This window comes from Rhinoraja longicauda, chromosome 2 (assembly GCF_053455715.1).
Source record: "Rhinoraja longicauda isolate Sanriku21f chromosome 2, sRhiLon1.1, whole genome shotgun sequence".
Classification (NCBI taxonomy): domain Eukaryota; kingdom Metazoa; phylum Chordata; class Chondrichthyes; order Rajiformes; family Arhynchobatidae; genus Rhinoraja; species Rhinoraja longicauda.
This window is the reverse complement of record NC_135954.1, coordinates 114,283,286-114,302,861: the sequence shown is the minus strand read 5'-3', so window position 1 is coordinate 114,302,861 and position 19,576 is coordinate 114,283,286. Positions and strand designations below refer to the sequence as shown.

Below are 19,576 nucleotides of genomic sequence, written 5' to 3'. Positions count from 1 at the left end.
CCAGGCAAGCAAAGTCCGATCAAAGATAGTCTGAGGGTCTCCAGTGAGGTAGATAGTAGCTCAGGACCGCTAGTTGGCGATAGGATGGTTCAGTTGCCTGATAACAGCTGGGAAGAAACTGCCCCTGAATCTGGAGCTGTGCGTTTTCACACTTCTGTACCTCTTGCCTGACGGGAGAGGGAAGTTGGAAAGATTTGAGGAAGTTTGAAAGATTTGAGCACATGAACTGGCCTGGTGGCTATAAAGGTCTGGGTAGATTTGTTTTGTTGAAGTGTGTGCTTTAAGGACTCATAGGAGACCTGCTTACATGGATCTTAAAAATGACATGACTGTCGATGCCCCAGAGCACGACACTAATCTCTGATAGAAGGACACTTGGAAACTACCAATGTTGTTGTTGGTCCTTTGGGTTGCAAGATGACCATGACTTCACTTTCAGTTGGAGGACTGGTGACTGTGGGTCCGGAAGTGACTGGTGAGGCCAATCCGGGCCCGGAAGGCAGGCCCACACGTAGGACACAAGTGGATGGGTGCTGCAGTGGAAGTGGAGGTAGCCCGGGCCTTGCGCGCGGTGCGTTTCCTCTGGGCCTCTGCAGTGCGTCTGTTCTTTGCTGCACGGGCTCCTGTGGTGAGCTTACTACGCCAGGTTGGACGGTCCAGAGCAAGATGATGTCCAAGTCTTTGAGGGACACTTTGAGGCAGTCCTTAAACCGTTTCTTCTGTCCTCCTACTGAGCGCTTGCCCTAACACAGTTCTCCATACAGAAGCTGTTTTGGCAGTCGACTCTCGGGCATTCTGACGACATGGCCTGCCCATCTGGCTTGGGCTTTCTGTAGGAGGGTGTGGACACTGGGGATTCCGGCACGTTCCAAGACCTCTGTGCCGGGAATTTTGTTCTGCCACCTGATGTGAAGGAGTCTGCGTAGGCAGCAGTGGTACTCATCACTCTTCTCTAAACTACCAATACAACTTAACTGTCATACTTGCAGTGAAGACGTGTTCCAGTGGCACATGGGTGTGCGGGGAATGGAGGCTGAGGAGATTAGTTTAACTTGCCACCATATTTGGCAGTGTCATTGTGGGCCAAAGGGCCTGTTCCCAAGCTGTTCTACGTTCTATCTAGATTTTAAGATCAAGATCAAGATCATTTTATTGTCACATGTACCAATTAAGGTTCAGTGAGATTTGAGTTACCATACAGCCGTACTAAGTGAGAAGCAACAAGACACACAGCCACATAAAGTAAAATTTAACATGAACATCCACCACAGCGGATTCCACATTCCTCACTGTGATGGAAGGTAATAAAGTTCAATCATCTTCCTCGGGGCTGTTGAACTGTCCGCAGTCGCCGCTGCCGACTGTCTGAGGCCCTCGCATCGGGATGATGGAAACTCCCCGCGTCGTGACGGATTGGGACTCTCTCCGCGGCATGGAGCTCCCGAGTCGGCCTCTTCTCACCAGAGACCGCGGGCTTCACGGTGTTAAAGTCCACAGGCCCCGCGGTTGGAGCTCTCCACAGTCGATCCCCGGCAAAGGATCGCAAGCTCCACGATGTTAAAGTCCACGCCACGCCCGCGGCATGAAGCGCCGGGCCGGTCTCCGGGAAAGGCCGCCAACTCCTCAATGTTAGGCCGCAGTGGAGACGGAGATACGATAGGAAGAAAAGTCACATCTCCGTCGAGGTCAGAGATTGAAAAAAGGTTTCACAAAACTCCCCCCCCCCCCCCCCCCACCCGCCACATAAAACAAAGCAATGAACACGAATCTAGTGCCTTATATTCTTACCACGCTGCAGTTGGTCCTGTGACTTGCTTGGGCCTTCGGTCAGATTCACTGTTCTCTTCAGGAGAGGTGGTCTTGAGCTTTAATATTAGCACAGGATTGAGTTATTCTTCCTCAGTAAACAGAACACGCAATTGAGAATCTTGCAAATATGGGAGCATTTTGTTCCCATGTGCATTTTAGGGTTAGGTATATCATTGTCACGTTATTTTTGTTACAGGAGAAAGCTTTGTTTTTGCGCGCCATCCAACAGTGTCTCTGGAGAAAAGAAATAGGTGCCGTTTTGGGTCGAGACCCTTCTTCAGACTGAGAGTCAGGGGAAAGAGAGACAAGAGATATAGATGGTACATACTGTGGAACAAATGAATGGAAGCTATGCAAAAAGCAACAAAGGTCAAGAAAAGGTGGAGCCCACAAGGGTCCATTGTTGGCTGTAGGGTAGGTTTTCTGTCTGTATAATGTGTTATACAGACAGAAAAACTCAGCAGGACGACAGTGAAACTAGTACAGCGACTCAGGTGGTGGAGCGATTGCGAGTGAGGGGATACAAGGGTTACTTGAAGTTGGAGAAATCAATATAAATTATATACAGCTGGGGTGTAAGCTGCCCAAGTGAAATATCAGGTGCGGTTCCTACAATTTGCGCTGGGCCTCCCTCTGACAATGGAGGAGGCCCAGGACAGAAAGGTCAGTGAGGGAATGGGATGGGGAGTTAAAGTGTTTGGCGACCGGGAGATCGCGTAGGCCAAGGCGGACTGAAACGGTGAAACGGTGGCCCAGTGCGCGCTTGGTCTTGCCGATGTAGGGAGTCCACTCCTGAGAGCCTGGACTGTGCGACGTACCGGCTGGGTGAGTGGCCAAGAGGCAGCATGCTGACCGCCGGGGGCAGGGGAGGGCAGCTGCTGAAGTATTCCATTTCCAGGTTGAAGTGGCCGGTGATGGCTGAGTTGTTGGTGATGAGCAGCGTTCTCCTCGCTGTGCCTTGCGCCACCATCTCATTGAAGTCCAGCACCAGCGAGTCACAGCACAAAGAAGGACGGAGTTCACTTCACCATAAAAAGACACAAAGCACAGGAGTAACTTTTAGTTTAGTTTGGTTTAGAGATACAGCGCGGAAACAGGCCTTTTCGGCCAATCGGGTCCGCGCCGACCAGCGATCCCCGCACATTAACACCATCCTACACCCATGAGGGACAATTTTTACATTTACCAAGCCAATTAACCTACAAACCTGCACGTCTTTGGATTGTGGGAGGAAACCGAAGATCTCGGAGAAAACCTATGGGGAGAATGTACAAACTCCGCACAGACAGCACCCGTGTAGTCGGGATGGAACCCAGGACTCCGGCGCTGCATTCCCTGTAAGATAGCAACTCTACCGCTGCGCCACCGTGACTGAATGGGTCAGGCAGCATCTCTGGAGAACGTGAATAGGTGACCTCTTGGGTAGGGATCCTTCTGCTGACCCAGAGTTAAAATCACACTGTGTAAAAGTATACGTGCAAGGACACTTTTTTTTTAATAGATACAGCCTGGAAACAGGCCCTTCGGCCCACCGGGTCCGTACTGACTCATCGTACACTAATTCTATGCTATTCCAGTTTCACGTCCGACACACTAGGGACGATTGACAGAAGCCAACTAACCTTCAAACCTGCATGTCTTTGGAGTGTGGGAGGAAACTGAGCACCCAGAGAAAACCCACGCGGTTGAAGGGAGAACCTGCAAACTCTGTACACACAGCACCCGTAGTCAGGATCAAACCTGGGTCTCTGGCATGGATGGGTACATTGACAAGAAATGTTACGAGAAGTCATGGGTCTCTGGTGCTGTGAGGCAGCAACTCTACCGCTGCACCACTGTGCCGCCTGCTGGCATAACTGCTGTTTACCAAACATGCAAACAATGGGCAGCAGCCCACATGATTGGCAACGCTCCAAGATCTTTCCACATCCTCCAGTCAATAAAGTTCAACATCCAGTTAATTGCTGGAAAGACATTGGCTAACCATTTTAACTCCCCGTCCCATTCTGACCTTTCGGTCAGGGCGGTCACGGTGGCGCAGCGGTAGAGTTGCTGCCTTACAGCGAATGCAGCGCCGTCGACCCTGGTTCCATCCTGACTACGGGTGCTGTCTGTACGGAGTTTGCACGTTCTCCCCGTGACCTGCGTGGGTTTTCTACGAGAACTTCGGTTTCCTCCCACACTCCAAAGACGTGCAGGTTTGTAGGTTAATTGGCTTGGTGAATGTAAAAATTGTATATATATATATATTTTCTCACTCCTAAATAAGGGACAAAGGGTGACGCCCTGCGCCCCATGTGACTTCACCCAGCCAGCGGCCACGTGCTCCCGCTCCACCATTGGCAGCCGCCCGGGCCTACACTATCCAGCCCTACAGCGGCCCCCGGGCCTACACTGTCCGGGCCTACAGTGTCCGGGCCTACAGTGTCCGGGCCTACAGTGAATGGGCCTATAGTGTCCGGGCCTAACTGTCCGGGCCTACAGCGCTCCCTGGGCCTAATACGGAGAAGGGCCGTCCCGTACGGGACAAACCAATTTAGCCCAAAATACGGGATGTCCCGGCTAATACGGGACAGTTGGCAACCCTACTTCAAGCCCTTGTCACTATTTCCGCCCATTTGCCAACCAGCCCTCTCACCTGTATCCGCCTCTCACTTGCTGGACTTTACCCCACCCCCACCACTCTCTTCCAGGTTTCTCCCCCACCACCCCCTCCACTCTATCAGTCTGTGGAGGGAAAGTGACAGAGGACATTTCGGGTTGGGGCCCTTCTTCAGACGCATGGAGTAGAGGAACAGTAGCTGGTAGAAAGAGGTGAGAGGAAGCGGTGGAGTAAATTCAAAAGTCTGCTTGTATGTTAGCCCACCGAATCACGTTGCACAGCAGTGACCCAGGCCATTCAGCCCACTGGCCTATCCTAGCTCGTTAAAGACCGACAAATATTGTTTACCATCTGTAAACCAGCATCTGCAGTTTACATTTTGTTGGACTATAGAGATGCTGGGCGTAAACAGGCTCTTCGGCCCACTGTGCCTGTTCCGACCCACAATCCCCATACACCAGTGTTATGCTACACACTGGGGACAAGTTACAATGTACCAACGCCAATTAACCTACAACCCTGTGGGTCTTTGCAATGTGGGGGGAAACCGGACCACCCGGAGGAAACCACAGGAAGAACGTGCAAACTCCGTACAGTCGGCACCCATAGTCGGGATGGAACCCGGGTTTCTGGCGCTGTAAGGCAGCAACTCTACCGCTGGGCAACTGTCCTGCCCAGTTCCTTGTATGTCCAAGGTCGACACAAAATGCTGGGGTAACTCAGCGGGACAGGCAGCATCTCGGGAGAGAAGGGACGGGTGAGGTTTCGGGTCCTTGTATCTTCATCCATACTTACTTCTCATAGTCCTGATCAGGGGTGCTGTATGTGACGTTCAAGCCCTTTGGTTTTGCGGACAATTCCAGCAGCAGTGGTTCCTTCATGTCCTCCACTGTGCACGACACCATAGCGCCGTTCAGATCCTCCTGACAGGCAGTATCACAATGGTCAAAAACAAAGGCAAATAGCTTTAAGCTGACACTCCACCCAAAAATCCAGCAGTAAATTTATAAATTTAGACTTGAGAGATACAGCGCGGAAACAGGCCCTTCGGCCCTCCGAGCTGGCACCGACCGGCAATCCCGCCCGTACATTGCCGTTATACGACACACTGGGGACAATTTACAACTCGCAAAAGCCAATTAACTTACAAACCTGTATGTCTTTGGAGTGTGGGAGGGAACTGGAGAACCAGGTGAAAACCAGCATGGTCACAGGGAGAACGTACAAGCTCCGTACAGACAGCACCCGTAGTCAGGATCGAAGCTGGGTGCCGGGCGTTGTGAGGCAACAAACTCTACCGCTGCGCCACTGTGCCGCCCCCAGTCATCCTTACATACAAGATGTATACGTCAAATGTACATTTCCTGGTGAGACCACATCTGGAGTATTGTGTGCACTTTTGGTCTCCTAATTTCAGGAAGGACGTCCTTGCTATTGAGGCAGTGCAGCATTGGTTCACAAGGTTAATCCCCGGGATGGCGGGACTGTCACATGAGGAAAGATTGGAAAGACTAGGCTTGGATTCACTGGAATTTAGAAGGATGAGAGGGGGTCTTATCGAAACGTATAAGATCATTAAGGGGTTGGACACGTTAGAGGCAGGAAAAATGTTCCCAATGTTGGGGGAGTCCAGAACCAGGGGCCACAGTCTAAGAATAAAGGGGAGGCCATTTAAAACTGGGGTGAGAAAAAACTTTTTCACCCAGAGAGTTGTGAATTTGTGGAATTCTCTGCCACAGAGGGCAGTGGAGGCCAATTCACTGGATGAATTTCAAAGATAGTTATATGGAGCTCTGGGGGCTAGTGGAATCAAAGGATATGGGGAGAAGGTAGGCACGGGTTACTGATTGTGGATGATCAGCCATGATCACAATGAATGGCGGTGCCGGCTCGAAGGGCCAAATGGCCTCCTCCTGCACCTATTTTCTATGTTTCTATATTTTCTATGTTCCTATAAATGTACGGTGTCGCAAACAACAGACAGAGGTTCCAGGACAGGTCATGTAACCAGATACAGCAAGATGCACCACATCGGGTGCACGGTGGCGCAGCGGTAGAGTTGCCGCCTTACAGCGAATGCAGCGCCGGAGACCCGGGTTCCATCCCGACTACAGGTGCTGTCTGTACGGAGTTTGTACGTTCTCCCCGTGACCTGCGTGGGTTTTCTCCCAGATCTTCGGTTTCCTCCCACACTCCAAAGACGTGCAAGTTTGTAGGTTAATTGGCTGGGCAAATGTGAAAAATTGTCCCTAGTGTGTGTCGGGTAGTGTTAATGTGCGGGGATCGCTGGGCGGCGTGGACCCGGTGGGCCGAAGGGCCTGTTTCCATGCTGTATCTCAAAATCTAAAAAAAATCTAAATCTAAATCTAAAATCGTTCAGAAGAACAACCTTGGGAAGGATGTTCTATTTTGACCCAGACTCGATCTTTTCCTCCTCTCTTCGACGAGAGTTTAGCAACATGCTCTCTCGCTCTCTCTCATGCTCCCCTTCTGTGATTTCTCCTACCCTCCTATTCTTCGACCACATTTTGACCCAGACTCGATCTTTTCCTCCTCTCAACCTTGGGAAGGATCCCTGCATGGTTCAACTCTGTGAAGTTGTTGTGAACTCAAAGAACCTGAAACCAGGACAACCAAGAACTTGTAAAGGGTTCTATAAACAGTTTACGAAAAGAAATGAAAGCGTGAGTGACTAAAATAAAATGAATGATAACTTTCCAAAGGGAATGGGGAAGTGTAACGGTGATACAGGGATGTAATGCTGAGGCTTTATAAGGCACTGGTCAGACCGCATTTGGAGTATTGTGAAGTATGGAGCTTTTGGCACCATATCTGAGGAAGGATGTGCTGGTGTCGGAGTGGGTCTAGAGGAGGTTTACACGAATGATCCCAGGAATGAGTGGGTTAACGTTTAATCAGCCTTTGTTGGCTCTGGGCCTGCACTTGCTGAAGTTTGGAAGGATGAGGTGGGACCTCATTTAAACTTAACGAACAGTGAAAGGCCTGGATAGAGTGGATGTGGAGAGGATGTTTCCACTAGTGGGATAGTCCAGGACCAGAGGCCACAGCCTCAGAATAAAAGGACGTAATGTACTCTCGAAAGGAGATGCGGAGGATTATCTTTAGTCAGAGGGTGGTGAATCTGTGGAATTCATTGGCATAGACTGCTATGCAGGCCAAATGAATGGATATTTATTTTTTATTTTTTATTTTTTATTTTATTTTTTATTTTTTGAAAAGCATATGTACAGATAGAAATAAAAGACAAATTTGTTACAAAGTTCTTACATAGCTTCAATTTTTAAATTTTTAAAGAAAGAAAATAAAAATAAAGAAGAAAGAAAAAAAAACTATAAACTATTGGGAAGAGAGAATTTAAAAAAAAGTTATAACTATAGAAATTAAAGGGGGTAGATCCGGGAGACAATAACCACAGTTGTACATCCAACCCTAAACTCAAGTTTCAACTTTTAATTTAAATTTTTTATTTTAGTCCTGTGTCAAACCCATTTACTTTGCTAAAAATTCAATAAATGGAGACCATATTTAAAAAAAAAAAATCAGGTTTGTCAATTAAGGCAAATCTTATTTTTTCTAAATGCAAGGTCTCTGTCATTTCCGTAATCCACATTTTAATTGTGGGGGTTATTGGTTTTTTCCAAAATTTAAGTATTAATTTTTTCGCAGTTATTAAACTGTAATCAAGAAAATGTACCTGACTTGTTGTAAAGTTTGTAATATGTTCTGATAATCCTAATATTATTAATTTTGGATCCATATCCAATTGCTTATCGATAACTTTAGAAACTATTTAAAAAATATCCAACCAGAAATTTTGCGTTTTTATGCAAGTTACAAAAATATGAGTTAAATTAGCTTCTTGAAATTGACATTTATCACAAATTGGAGAGATACTAGGAAAAATCCTATTTAATTTAGTCTTCGAATAATGTAGTCTATGTATTATTTTAAATTGTATTAAGGAATGTCTAGTATTTAATGAACATTGGTGTATATGTTGTAAACTTTCATCCCATATATCTTGCATTATGAGTTGGTTCAATTCGTCCTCCCATGCTCGTCTATATGATTCTGATGACGGAATGTCAGTATCTAGGAAAGTATTATAAATAAAGGATATTAATTTATTTGAATTATAATGTCGATTCAGGCATACATCAAGAGTTTCTGGACCTCTAGATTTATATTCTTGCATGTGTAGTTTTACATAATCTCTAAGTTGTAAATATCTAAAATAATTATTAGCATGTAATCCGTACTGCTGTTGTAAATCCTGAAAAGAAAGAAAAGTTCCCTCATGATAAAGATCTCCCACCGTTTTAATTCCATAACTTTTCCATTGGGCAAATCCTCTATCTAAGACAGACGGTTTATAGGGTTATAGGGAGGAAAGAGGATAATTTACTCAATTTTAAAGTACGTTTTAATTGTTTCCAGGTACGGATAACACTGTGTATAATGGGATTACCTCCATATGTTTTTTTATTTAAATTTATTGGAGCTAAGAGGATCGCACCAATATCAAATGGTAAACAATCCTCTTTCTCCATCTTTAACCAATCCGGTTGTTGATCAGTGTCATCCAACCAGAAGGTTATATTTTTAATAATAACAGCCCAATAATAAAATAAGAAGTTAGGTAAGGCAATTCCTCCATTAGTTTTAGACTTACATAGATGTCTTTTATTTATTCTATGAGTCTTGTAGTCCCAAATAAAATTAGTAATAATTGAATCGATTTAAAAAAAAAACTTTTTTGGAAGATAGATCGGAATTGCTTGAAATAAGTATAGTAGCTGTGGAAGAAAGATCATCTTTATAGCATTACTACGACCAACTAATGATATAGGAAGTGTTTTCCAAAATTGGATATTTCTGTGTAATTTAGTAAGTAAAGGAGGAAAATTTAATTTAAATAAAGAAGTATATTTCCTAGTCACGTAAATTCCAAGATATTTAAACTTTTCATAGGCAATTTTAAAAGGAAATTGTTGAAGTATGGCCGGATTGTGCTCCATTATTGGCATAATTTCACTTTTGCACCAGTTAATTCTATAACCTGAAAATGAACCAAATTGAGTTATGAGATTTAATAAATTCGGAATGCTAATTTCAGGATTTGTAATGTATATTATTAATACATCCTGAAAAGAAAGAAAAGTTCCCTCATGATAAAGATCTCCCACCGTTTTAATTCCATAACTTTTCCATTGGGCAAATCCTCTATCTAAGACAGACGGTTTATAGGGTTATAGGGAGGAAAGAGGATAATTTACTCAATTTTAAAGTACGTTTTAATTGTTTCCAGGTACGGATAACACTGTGTATAATGGGATTACCTCCATATGTTTTTTTATTTAAATTTATTGGAGCTAAGAGGATCGCACCAATATCAAATGGTAAACAATCCTCTTTCTCCATCTTTAACCAATCCGGTTGTTGATCAGTGTCATCCAACCAGAAGGTTATATTTTTAATAATAACAGCCCAATAATAAAATAAGAAGTTAGGTAAGGCAATTCCTCCATTAGTTTTAGACTTACATAGATGTCTTTTATTTATTCTATGAGTCTTGTAGTCCCAAATAAAATTAGTAATAATTGAATCGATTTAAAAAAAAAACTTTTTTGGAAGATAGATCGGAATTGCTTGAAATAAGTATAGTAGCTGTGGAAGAAAGATCATCTTTATAGCATTACTACGACCAACTAATGATATAGGAAGTGTTTTCCAAAATTGGATATTTCTGTGTAATTTAGTAAGTAAAGGAGGAAAATTTAATTTAAATAAAGAAGTATATTTCCTAGTCACGTAAATTCCAAGATATTTAAACTTTTCATAGGCAATTTTAAAAGGAAATTGTTGAAGTATGGCCGGATTGTGCTCCATTATTGGCATAATTTCACTTTTGCACCAGTTAATTCTATAACCTGAAAATGAACCAAATTGAGTTATGAGATTTAATAAATTCGGAATGCTAATTTCAGGATTTGTAATGTATATTATTAATACATCATCCGCGTATAAAGAAATTTTATTGGTTGTATGTTTAGTGTTATAACCGTGAATGTCTGGATTTGATCTAATACTCTCAGCAAGTGGTTCTATAACGAGGGCAAATAGAAGCAGAGATAGTGGGCATCCTTGTCTACAACCCCTAAATAAATGAAATTTGGATGACAGCATTTGATTAGTTAATATTCTAGCTGTTGGGGATGTATATAAAAGTTTCACCCATGAACAAAAATTTTCACCTAATTGAAAATTTTCCATCACTGAGAAAAGATAGGGCCATTCTACTTGATCAAATGCTTTTTCAGCATCTAGCGAAATGATTGCTAAATCTTCGTTTAATAATGAATGGATATTTATAAGGCGGAGATTGACAAATTCTTAATTAGTGTGGGTATTAGGTATTATTGGGAGGCAGGAGAATGGGGTTGAGAGAGAAATATAGATCAGCCATGATTGAATGGCAGAGTAGACTTTTTTAGTTTAGTTTAGAGATACAGCACAGAAACAGGCCCTTTCGGCCCACTGGGTCCGCGCCGACCAGCGATCCCCGCACATTAACACTATCCTACACCCACTAGGGACAATTTTTACATTTACCAAGCCAATTAATCTACAAACCTGTACGATTTTGGAGTGTGGGAGGAAACTGAAGATCTCGGAGAAAACCCATGCAGGTCACGGGAAGAACGTACAAACTCCATACAGACAGCACCCGTAGTCGGGATGGAACCCGGGTCTCCGGCGCTGCATTCGCTGTAAGGCAGCGACTCTACCGCTGCGCCACCGTGACTGCCCTACCGAACTTGATGGGCTGAATGGGCTAATTCTTCTCCTTTATCTGATGAACTTATAATGAGGAAAATCTGTGCATCGTTGGAGAAAGGCTTAGGGGGAGTGCGAACAATTGGAAAACCAGCTCAGGCCCGATGGGCTGAACGATCTCCGCTTGTGATAAACAATTATATTCAGTCCTTATGATTCATGTAATAAAACGATTTAAGTTGACAGCAAACGTTGAAGGAAACACTCACTGCGCTGAAAACTGTCAATTCGATGCACATCCCCGCCTTTTCATTTGGTCCCAAGGTGAAGCTTGCTGGAGTGATTTTGACTCGACATTGATGTGCATGGCTTTGATGCACCTTATTGACAAAGAGAGAAGCACATAATCACATGGGGATCCTTACCACAGCTACTCTCACATACAGTATAATGATACTATAGAGTCATAGAATGTACAAACAGGCTCTTCAGTCCAACTTGCACACACCGACCAACATGCCCCATCTACACTAGTCCAACCTGCCTGCGTTTGGCCCATACAAACATAGAAAATAGGTGCAGGAGGAGGCCATTTGACCCTTCAAGCCAGCACCGCCATTCATTGTGATCATGGCTGATCATCCACAATCAGTAACCCGTGCCTGCCTTTTCCCCATATTCCTTGTTTCCGTCAGCCCCTAGAGCTCTATCTAACTCTTTTAAATTCATCCAGTGAATTGGCCTCCACTGCCCTCTGTGGCAGAGAATTCCACAAATTCACAACTCTGGGTGAAAAAGTTTTTTCTCACCTCAGTTTTAAATGGCCTCCCCTTTATTCTTAGACTGTGGCCCCTGGTTCTGGACTCCCCCAACATTGGGAACATTTTTCCTGCATCTAGCTTGTCCAATCCTTTTATAATTTTATATGTAGAGGCCCATATCCCTCTAAACCTGTTCCATCCATGTACCTGTCTAAATGTTTCTTAAGCGTTGCGATAGTCCCTGCCTCATCCACTTACACCGGCAGCTCGTTCCATACATCCACCACCCTTTGTGTGAAAAAGTTACCCCTCAGTTTCCCATTAACTCTTTGCCCCTCTCACCTTGAACTGATATCATCTGGTGCTCGATTCCTTACTCTGGACAAAAGACTGTGCGTTTACCCGATCCATTCCCCTCGTGATTTTGTACATCTCTATAAGATCACCCCTCATCCTCCTGCACTCCAAGGAATTAAGGCCGAGCCTGCTCAGCCTCTCCCTATAGCTCAGTCCCTTGAATCCTGGAGACATCCGGGTAAATCATCTGAACCCTTTCATAAACAAACCTAAGATGTACACCGATCAGCCAAAACATTATGACCACTGACAGGCGAAGTGAATAACATTGTTTATCTTGTTACAATGGCACCTGTCAAGGGGTGGGATATATTAGGCAGCAAGTGAACAGTCAGTTCTTGAAGTTGATGTGTTGGATGCAGGAGAAATGGGCAGGAGTAAAGACCTGAGCGACTTTGACAAGGGCCAAATTGTTATGGCCAGACGACTGGGTCAGAGCATCTCTGAAACGGCAAGGCTTGTGGGGTGCTCCCGGTCAGCAGTGGTGAGTACCTACCGACAGTGGTCCGAGGAGGGACAAACCACAAACCGGCGACAGACAGGGTGTTGGGCGCCCAAGGCTCATCGATGCGCGAGGGCAACGAAGGCTATCCCGTCTGGTCCGAACCGACAGAAGGTCGACTGTGGCACAAGTCACAGAAAATGTTAATGGTGGTCACGGGAGGAATGTGTCACAATACACAGTGCATCGCACCCTGCTGCGTATGGGGCTGCACACGGGGGACCAACAGCATATTAGGCAGGTGGTCATAATGTTTTGGCTGATCGGTGTATGGTCTTGCCTTGCCACTTGCCATATCATACTGTTGTGGCCGGTGCAAAATGATCTAAAATTTTAATTATCGTATTTTTTTATGATGTTCAATAAATCGTATGGTCTTGTATGTTTTTATACCTAAATTCAGTGTTCACTTATTTGTGATTATCGATTCGTTCTTCTTGCTTGCTTAGGTGTTGTTACTACTTTATTTCTTCTAGGTTGTTGTATTATTAGTTCTTGTACAAATAAAGTTTATTTTAATATATTCTGTGTGTTACATGAGCTCGGCGCCTGAAAACACGACGCTTACCTTTTTATTTCCTGAAGTTCACATGCTTATTTAGATAAACTATTTGTTTTTAAATGCAAGTAAATAATTTATGTTTTAATATTTTACGTGTATTTTTGTCATTTAAAGCTGCTTAATAACATATGCTACAGGTTCTGCACTAGCTTAACGTGCTGGAGTAACTCAGTGGGTCAGGCAACATCTCCGGAGAAAAAAAGATAGGTGACGTTTAGGTTTGGGGCCCTTCTTCAGACTGACGGACTGTATGGCAGGGAAGGGGCTTTTGCAACCAATTCTCAATGAAGCACAGGAGATAAAGTGCTGCAGTAACTCAACAGGTCAGGCAGCGACTCTGGAGTACATCGGTTTGAAGAAGGCTCCGGTCCCCGAAACATTATCTATCTATGCCCTCCAGAGATGCTGGCTGACCTGCTGAGTCAATCCAGCACTTAGTGTTTTGTGCAAGATTGCAGCACCTGCAGCTCCTTGTGTTACGTCTGTGGGAGAGTCCCCAACCTGAAACGTCACCTGTCCATGTCGTCCGGAGCTGCTGCCTGACTCACTGAGTTACTCAAGGGCTTTGCATCTGCAATCCCTTCTCTCAATGAGGTGATTGGGCTACATGTGTAATGAAGGATAAAAACTGCAGATGCTGGTTTAAATTGAAGGTAGACACAAAATGCTGGAGTAACTCAGCGGGGCAGGCAGCATCTCTGGAGAGAAGGAATGGGTGACGTTTCGGGTCGAGACCCTTCTTCAGACTGTTGAAGAGTTTCGACCCGAAAGGTCACCCATTCCTTCTCTCCAGAGATGCTGCCCGACCCGCTGAGTTACTCCAGCATTTTGTGTCTACCTATGAAATATTATATAACTGGCAAAGTTACCATAGAGAAACCTGAAGCACAGAGGGTGACAGAGCTGCCTCATGTGGATCATTGTTTTAACTTGACGTAGAATTTAATTTAAGTTGGGACTTGACAAGCAAGAGGAGTTAGCTGTTTGCAAAATGTGGTTAGAGATGAATGAGGCAGTTAGAATCAGGCAGGTATGATAGGTAGAAAAGAACTGCAGATGCTGGTTTAAATCGATGGTAGACACAACATGCTGGAGTAACTCAGCGGGTCAGGCAGCATCTCTGGAGAACATGGATAGGTGACGTTTCACAGAGTGCTGGAGTAACTCAGCGGGTCAGGCAGCATCTCTGGAGAACATGGATAGGTGACGTTTCACAGAGTGCTGGAGTAACTCAGCGGGTCAGGCAGCATCTCTGGAGAACATGGATAGGTGACGTTTCACAGAGTGCTGGAGTAACTCAGCGGGTCAGGCAGCATCTCTGGAGAACATGGATAGGTGACGTTTCACAGAGTGCTGGAGTAACTCAGCGAGTGAGGCAGCATCTCTGGAGAACGTGGATAGGTGACGTTTCACAGAGTGCTGGAGTAACTCAGCGGGTCAGGCAGCATCTCTGGAGAGAAGGAATGGGTGACATTTCGGGTCGAGACCCTTCATCAGTCTAAAGAAGAGCCTCGACATGAAACGTCACCCATTCCTTCTCTCCCAAGATGCTGCCTGACCCGCTGAGTTACTCCAGCATGTTGTGTCTACCAGCGGGTATGATAGGTTGGTTTCTACTCAGGTTTAGGAATGAGATGTTGACTGTAATATTCGGCCTACATGAGTTCTTCAAACTTACCTGCCCCCAGGCGCATGTTGCAGGCAGCAGCGTCTGGTTGAACAGCCATGCCTTCTCCTGGGCTGGGATGCCGATGTAGATATCTTTGAACACCACTGTGCAACTCAGCAGGCAGACCCTCACCTCCTGGACCTCAGCCTGCACTGCGACGTGACTAGAGAGAGCAAACAACTCACTGGACAATCTCCCCACTGACAACTGCACTGTGAAAAGGGAGCTGTGAAAACGGAGAGGATGAGACGGAGTTTCTTCCCACAGGCCATCAGGACTGTTAACTTTTATAACTCCAGGGACTACATTTTTCTTTTCTGTATTAACTTTAATTTATATGCTGTAACTGTAATTCTTTTTGTGCACAATCCGCAGGCGTTGCCACTTTCATTTCACTGCACATCGTGTATGTGTATGTGACAAATAGACTTGACGTGACTTGGACTGTGGCGGAGCAGGTTTAAGAGATTTATAATTGAGGGGGTGTACAAAAGGGTCGACTGAAGGATTTGTAGAAATTTTTAAAATGTAATAGTTGTAAGTTTATATTTGGTACCACCAGCTAAAAATACTAAAAGCACGGTGGCGCAGCGGTAGAGTTGCCGCCTTACAGCGAATGCAGCGCCGGAGACCCGGGTTCCATCCTGACTACGGGTGCTGTCTGTACGGAGTTTGTACATTCTTCCCGTGACCTGCGTGGGTTTTCACCGAGATCTTCAGTTTTCCTCCCACACTCCAAAGACGTGCAGGTTTGAGGGTTAATTGGCTTGGTAAATGTAAAAATTGTCCCTAGTGGGTGTAGGATAGTGCTAATGTGCGGGGATCGCTGGTCGGCGCGGACCCGGTGGGCCGAAAGGGCCTGTTTCCGCGTTGTATCTCTAAACTAAACCAAACTAAACTGTCTGTTACATTATTTAATAGCATATGATGTGGAGAACCTAGCTGTGTTCTTAAGAGATAATGGTGTCTGATTACTGTGGGGTAGTTACATGGAAACAGTTTTTTTTTCTATGTTTTCCCCAATACAACATTTTCTCTGCTTGTTAGTTTTCAAAGTACCTTTTAAGTAGTTCTCTAGTTCCAGATTGGAATCGCATTATAACCAATTTGTCCCGCTTCCCAATTGAAATCGCGTTAAGATGAATTGAGCCCGTGTAAGACAATATTTCGTAATTCATAATTTGTGTTATAACTGATTAGCATTTGGGAACTATGCAATACAGCACAACTACATGGGATTCCAAGAGGGGGAAGAGTAGATTAATGTGAGGCGTTGTACGACCCGGAATTCACCACCTGAAGATTTAATGGTGGCCTTCTGAAGAGAATGGGACAAATCAGTGTGAATCACTGAGACATGGCTACAAGAGGACCAGGGCTGGGAGCTGAATATTCAGGGGTACACAACGTACAGAAAAAACAGGCAGGTGGGGAGAGGGAGCGGGGTAGCTCTGTTGGTAAGGAATGATATTCACTCCCTTGCAAGGAGTGACATAGAATCAGGAGATGTAGAATCAGTATGGATAGAGATAAGGAATTGTAAAAAGATCCTAATGGGAGTCATCTACAGGCCCCCAAACAGTAGCCTCGACATAGGGTGCAAGTTGAATCAGGAGCTAAAATTGGCATGTCACAAATGTAATGCTACGGTGGTCATGGGAGATTTAACATGCAGGTAGACTGGGAAAATCTGGTTGGTAATGGACCCCAGGAAAGAGAGTTTGTGGAGTGCCTCCGAGATGGATTCTTAGAACAGCTTGTACTGGAGCCTACCAGGGAGAAGGCAATTCTGGATTTAGTGTTATGTAATGAACCTGACCTGATAAGGGGACTCGAGGTAAATGAGCCATTAGGACGCAGTGACCACAATATGATAAGTTTTACTCTACAAATTGAGAGGGAGAAGGGAAAATCGGAGGTGTCAGTATTACAGTATAGCAAAGGGGATTACAGAGGCATGAGGCAGGAGTTGGCCAAAATTGACTGGAAGGAGGCCATAGCAGGGAACAGCTGTGGAACAGCAATAGCAGGTATTCCTGGGAATAATGCAGAAGTTGCAGGATCAATTTATCCCAAAGAGGAGGAAAGATTCTAAGGGGAGTAAGAGGCACCCGTGGCTGACAAGGGAAGTCAAGGACAGCATAAAAATAAAAGGGAAGAAGTATAACATAGCAAAGAAGAGTGGGAAGCCAGAGGATTGGGACTCTTTTAAAGAGCAACAGAAGATAACTAAAAAGGCAATACGGGGAGAAAAGATGAGGTACGAGGGTAAACTAGCCAATAATATAAAGGAGGATAGTAAAAGCTTTTTTAGGTATGTGAAGAGGAAAAAAATAGTCAAGGCAAATGTGGGTCCCTTGAAGACAGAAGCAAGGGAATTTATTATGGAGAACAAGGAAATGGCAGACGAGTTGAACCGGTACTTCGGATCTGTCTTCACTGAGGAGGATACAAACAATCTCCCAGATGTTCTAGTGGCCAGAGATCCTAGGGTGACGGAGGAACTGGAGGAAATCCACATTAGGCAGGAAAAAGTTTTGGGTAGACTAATGGGACTCAAGGCTGATAAATCCCCAGGGCCTGATAGTCTGCATCCCAGGGTGCTTAAGGAGATGGCTCTAGACATTGTGGACGCATTAGTGATTATTTTCCAATGTTCTATAGATTCCGGGTCAGTTCCTGTGGATTGGAGGGTAGCTAATGTTATCCCACTTTTCAAGAAAGGAGGGAGAGAGAAAACGGGAAATTATAGACCAGTTAGTCTGACATCAGTGGTGGGGAAGATGCTGGAGTCAATTATAAAAGACGAAATTGCGGAGCATTTGGATCGCAGTAACAGGATCGTTCCAAGTCAGCATGGATTTACGAAGGGGAAATCGTTCTTGACTAATCTACTGGAATTTTTTGAGGATGTAACTAGGAAAATTGACAGGGGAGAGCCGGTGGATGTGGTGTACCTCGACTTTCAGAAAGCCTTCGACAAGATCCCACATAGGAGATTGGTGGGCAAAATTAGAGCACATGGTATTGGAGGTAGGGTACTGACATGGATAGAAAGTTGGTTGACAGACAGAAAGCAAAGAGTGGGGATAAATGGGTCCCTTTCAGAATGGCAGGCAGTGACTAGTGGGGTACCGCAAGGCTCGGTGTTGGGACCGCAGCTATTTACAATATACATCAATGACTTGGATGAAGGGATTAAAAGTACCATTAGCAAATTTGCCGATGATACAAAGCTAGGTGGCAGTGTGAACTGTGAGGAAGATGCTATGAGGTTGCAGGGTGACTTGGACAGGTTGTGTGAGTGGGCGGATGCATGGCAGATGCAGTTTAATGTGGATAAGTGTGAGGTTATCCACTTTGGTGGTAAGAATAGGAAGGCAGATTATTATTTGAATGGTGTCAAGTTAGGAAAAGGGGACGTACAATGTGATCTGGGTGTCTTAGTGCATCAGTCACTGAAAGGAAGCATGCAGGTACAGCAGGCAGTGAAGAAAGCCAATGGAATATCATCATATCATATCATATATATACAGCCGGAAACAGGCCTTTTCGGCCCTCCAAGTCCGTGCCGCCCAGTGATCCCCGTACATTAACACTATCCTACACCCACTAGGGACAATTTTTTTTTACATTTTACCCAGCCAATTAACCTACATACCTGTACGTCTTTGGAGTGTGGGAGGAAACCGAAGATCTCGGAGTAAACCCACGCAGGTCACGGGGAGAACGTACAAACTCCTTACAGTGCAGCACCCGTAGTCAGGATCGAACCTGAGTCTCCGGCGCTGCATTCGCTGTAAAGCAGCAACTCTACCGCTGCGCTACCGTGCCGCCCGTGTGTTGGCCTTCATAACAAGAGGAGTTGAGTATAGGAGCAAAGAGGTCCTTCTGCAGTTGTACAGGACCCTAGTGAGACTGCACCTGGAGTACTGTGTGCAGTTTTGGTCTCCAAATTTGAGGAAAGATATTCTTGCTATTGAGGGCGTGCAGCGTAGGTTTACTAGGTTAATTCCCGGAATGGCGGGACTGTCATATATTGAAAGACTGGAGCGACTAGGTTTGTATACACTGGAATTTAGAAGGATGAGAGGGGATCTTATCAAAACGTATAAGATTATTAAGGGGTTGGACATGTTAGAGGCAGGAAACATGTTCCCAATGTTGGGGGAGTCCAGAACCAGGGGCCACAGTTTAAGAATAAGGGGTAGGCCATTTAGAACAGAGATGAGGAAAAACTTTTTTAATCAGAGAGTTGTGAATCTGTGGAATTCTCTGCCTCAGAGGGCAGTGGAGGCCAATTCTCTGAATACATTCAAGAGAGAGCTAGATAGAGCTCTTAGGGATAGCGGAGTCAGGGGGTATGGGGAGAAAGCAGGAACGGGGTACTAATTGAGAATGATCAGACATGATCACATTGAATGGCGGTGCTGGCTCGAAGGGCCAAATGGCCTACTCCTGCACCTATTGTCTATTGTCTATTGTCTATTGTCTATTGTCTAAGTGCTTGAAAAGG

The 19,576-nt window shown here is 45.0% G+C and overlaps 1 protein-coding gene across 8 annotated transcripts in view; it reads right to left on the bottom strand.

Moving 5' to 3' along the window:
• Positions 1–19,576, bottom strand: part of dlec1 (DLEC1 cilia and flagella associated protein) — a 149,781-nt gene that overhangs the window by 51,706 nt on the left and 78,499 nt on the right. For 7 of the 8 annotated variants that reach the window (XM_078429930.1, XM_078429947.1, XM_078429957.1 and 4 more), the window contains 5 exons: positions 15,070–15,223; positions 11,479–11,589; positions 5,207–5,334; positions 2,628–2,831; positions 1,789–1,865 (listed from right to left, as the gene is read on the bottom strand). In XM_078429930.1, coding sequence (XP_078286056.1) covers positions 1,789–1,865; positions 2,628–2,831; positions 5,207–5,334; positions 11,479–11,589; positions 15,070–15,223 — 674 coding nt within the window. The remainder of the gene's footprint in view (positions 1–1,788; positions 1,866–2,627; positions 2,832–5,206; positions 5,335–11,478; positions 11,590–15,069; positions 15,224–19,576) is intronic. The other variant, XM_078429939.1, reaches the window with a different exon arrangement.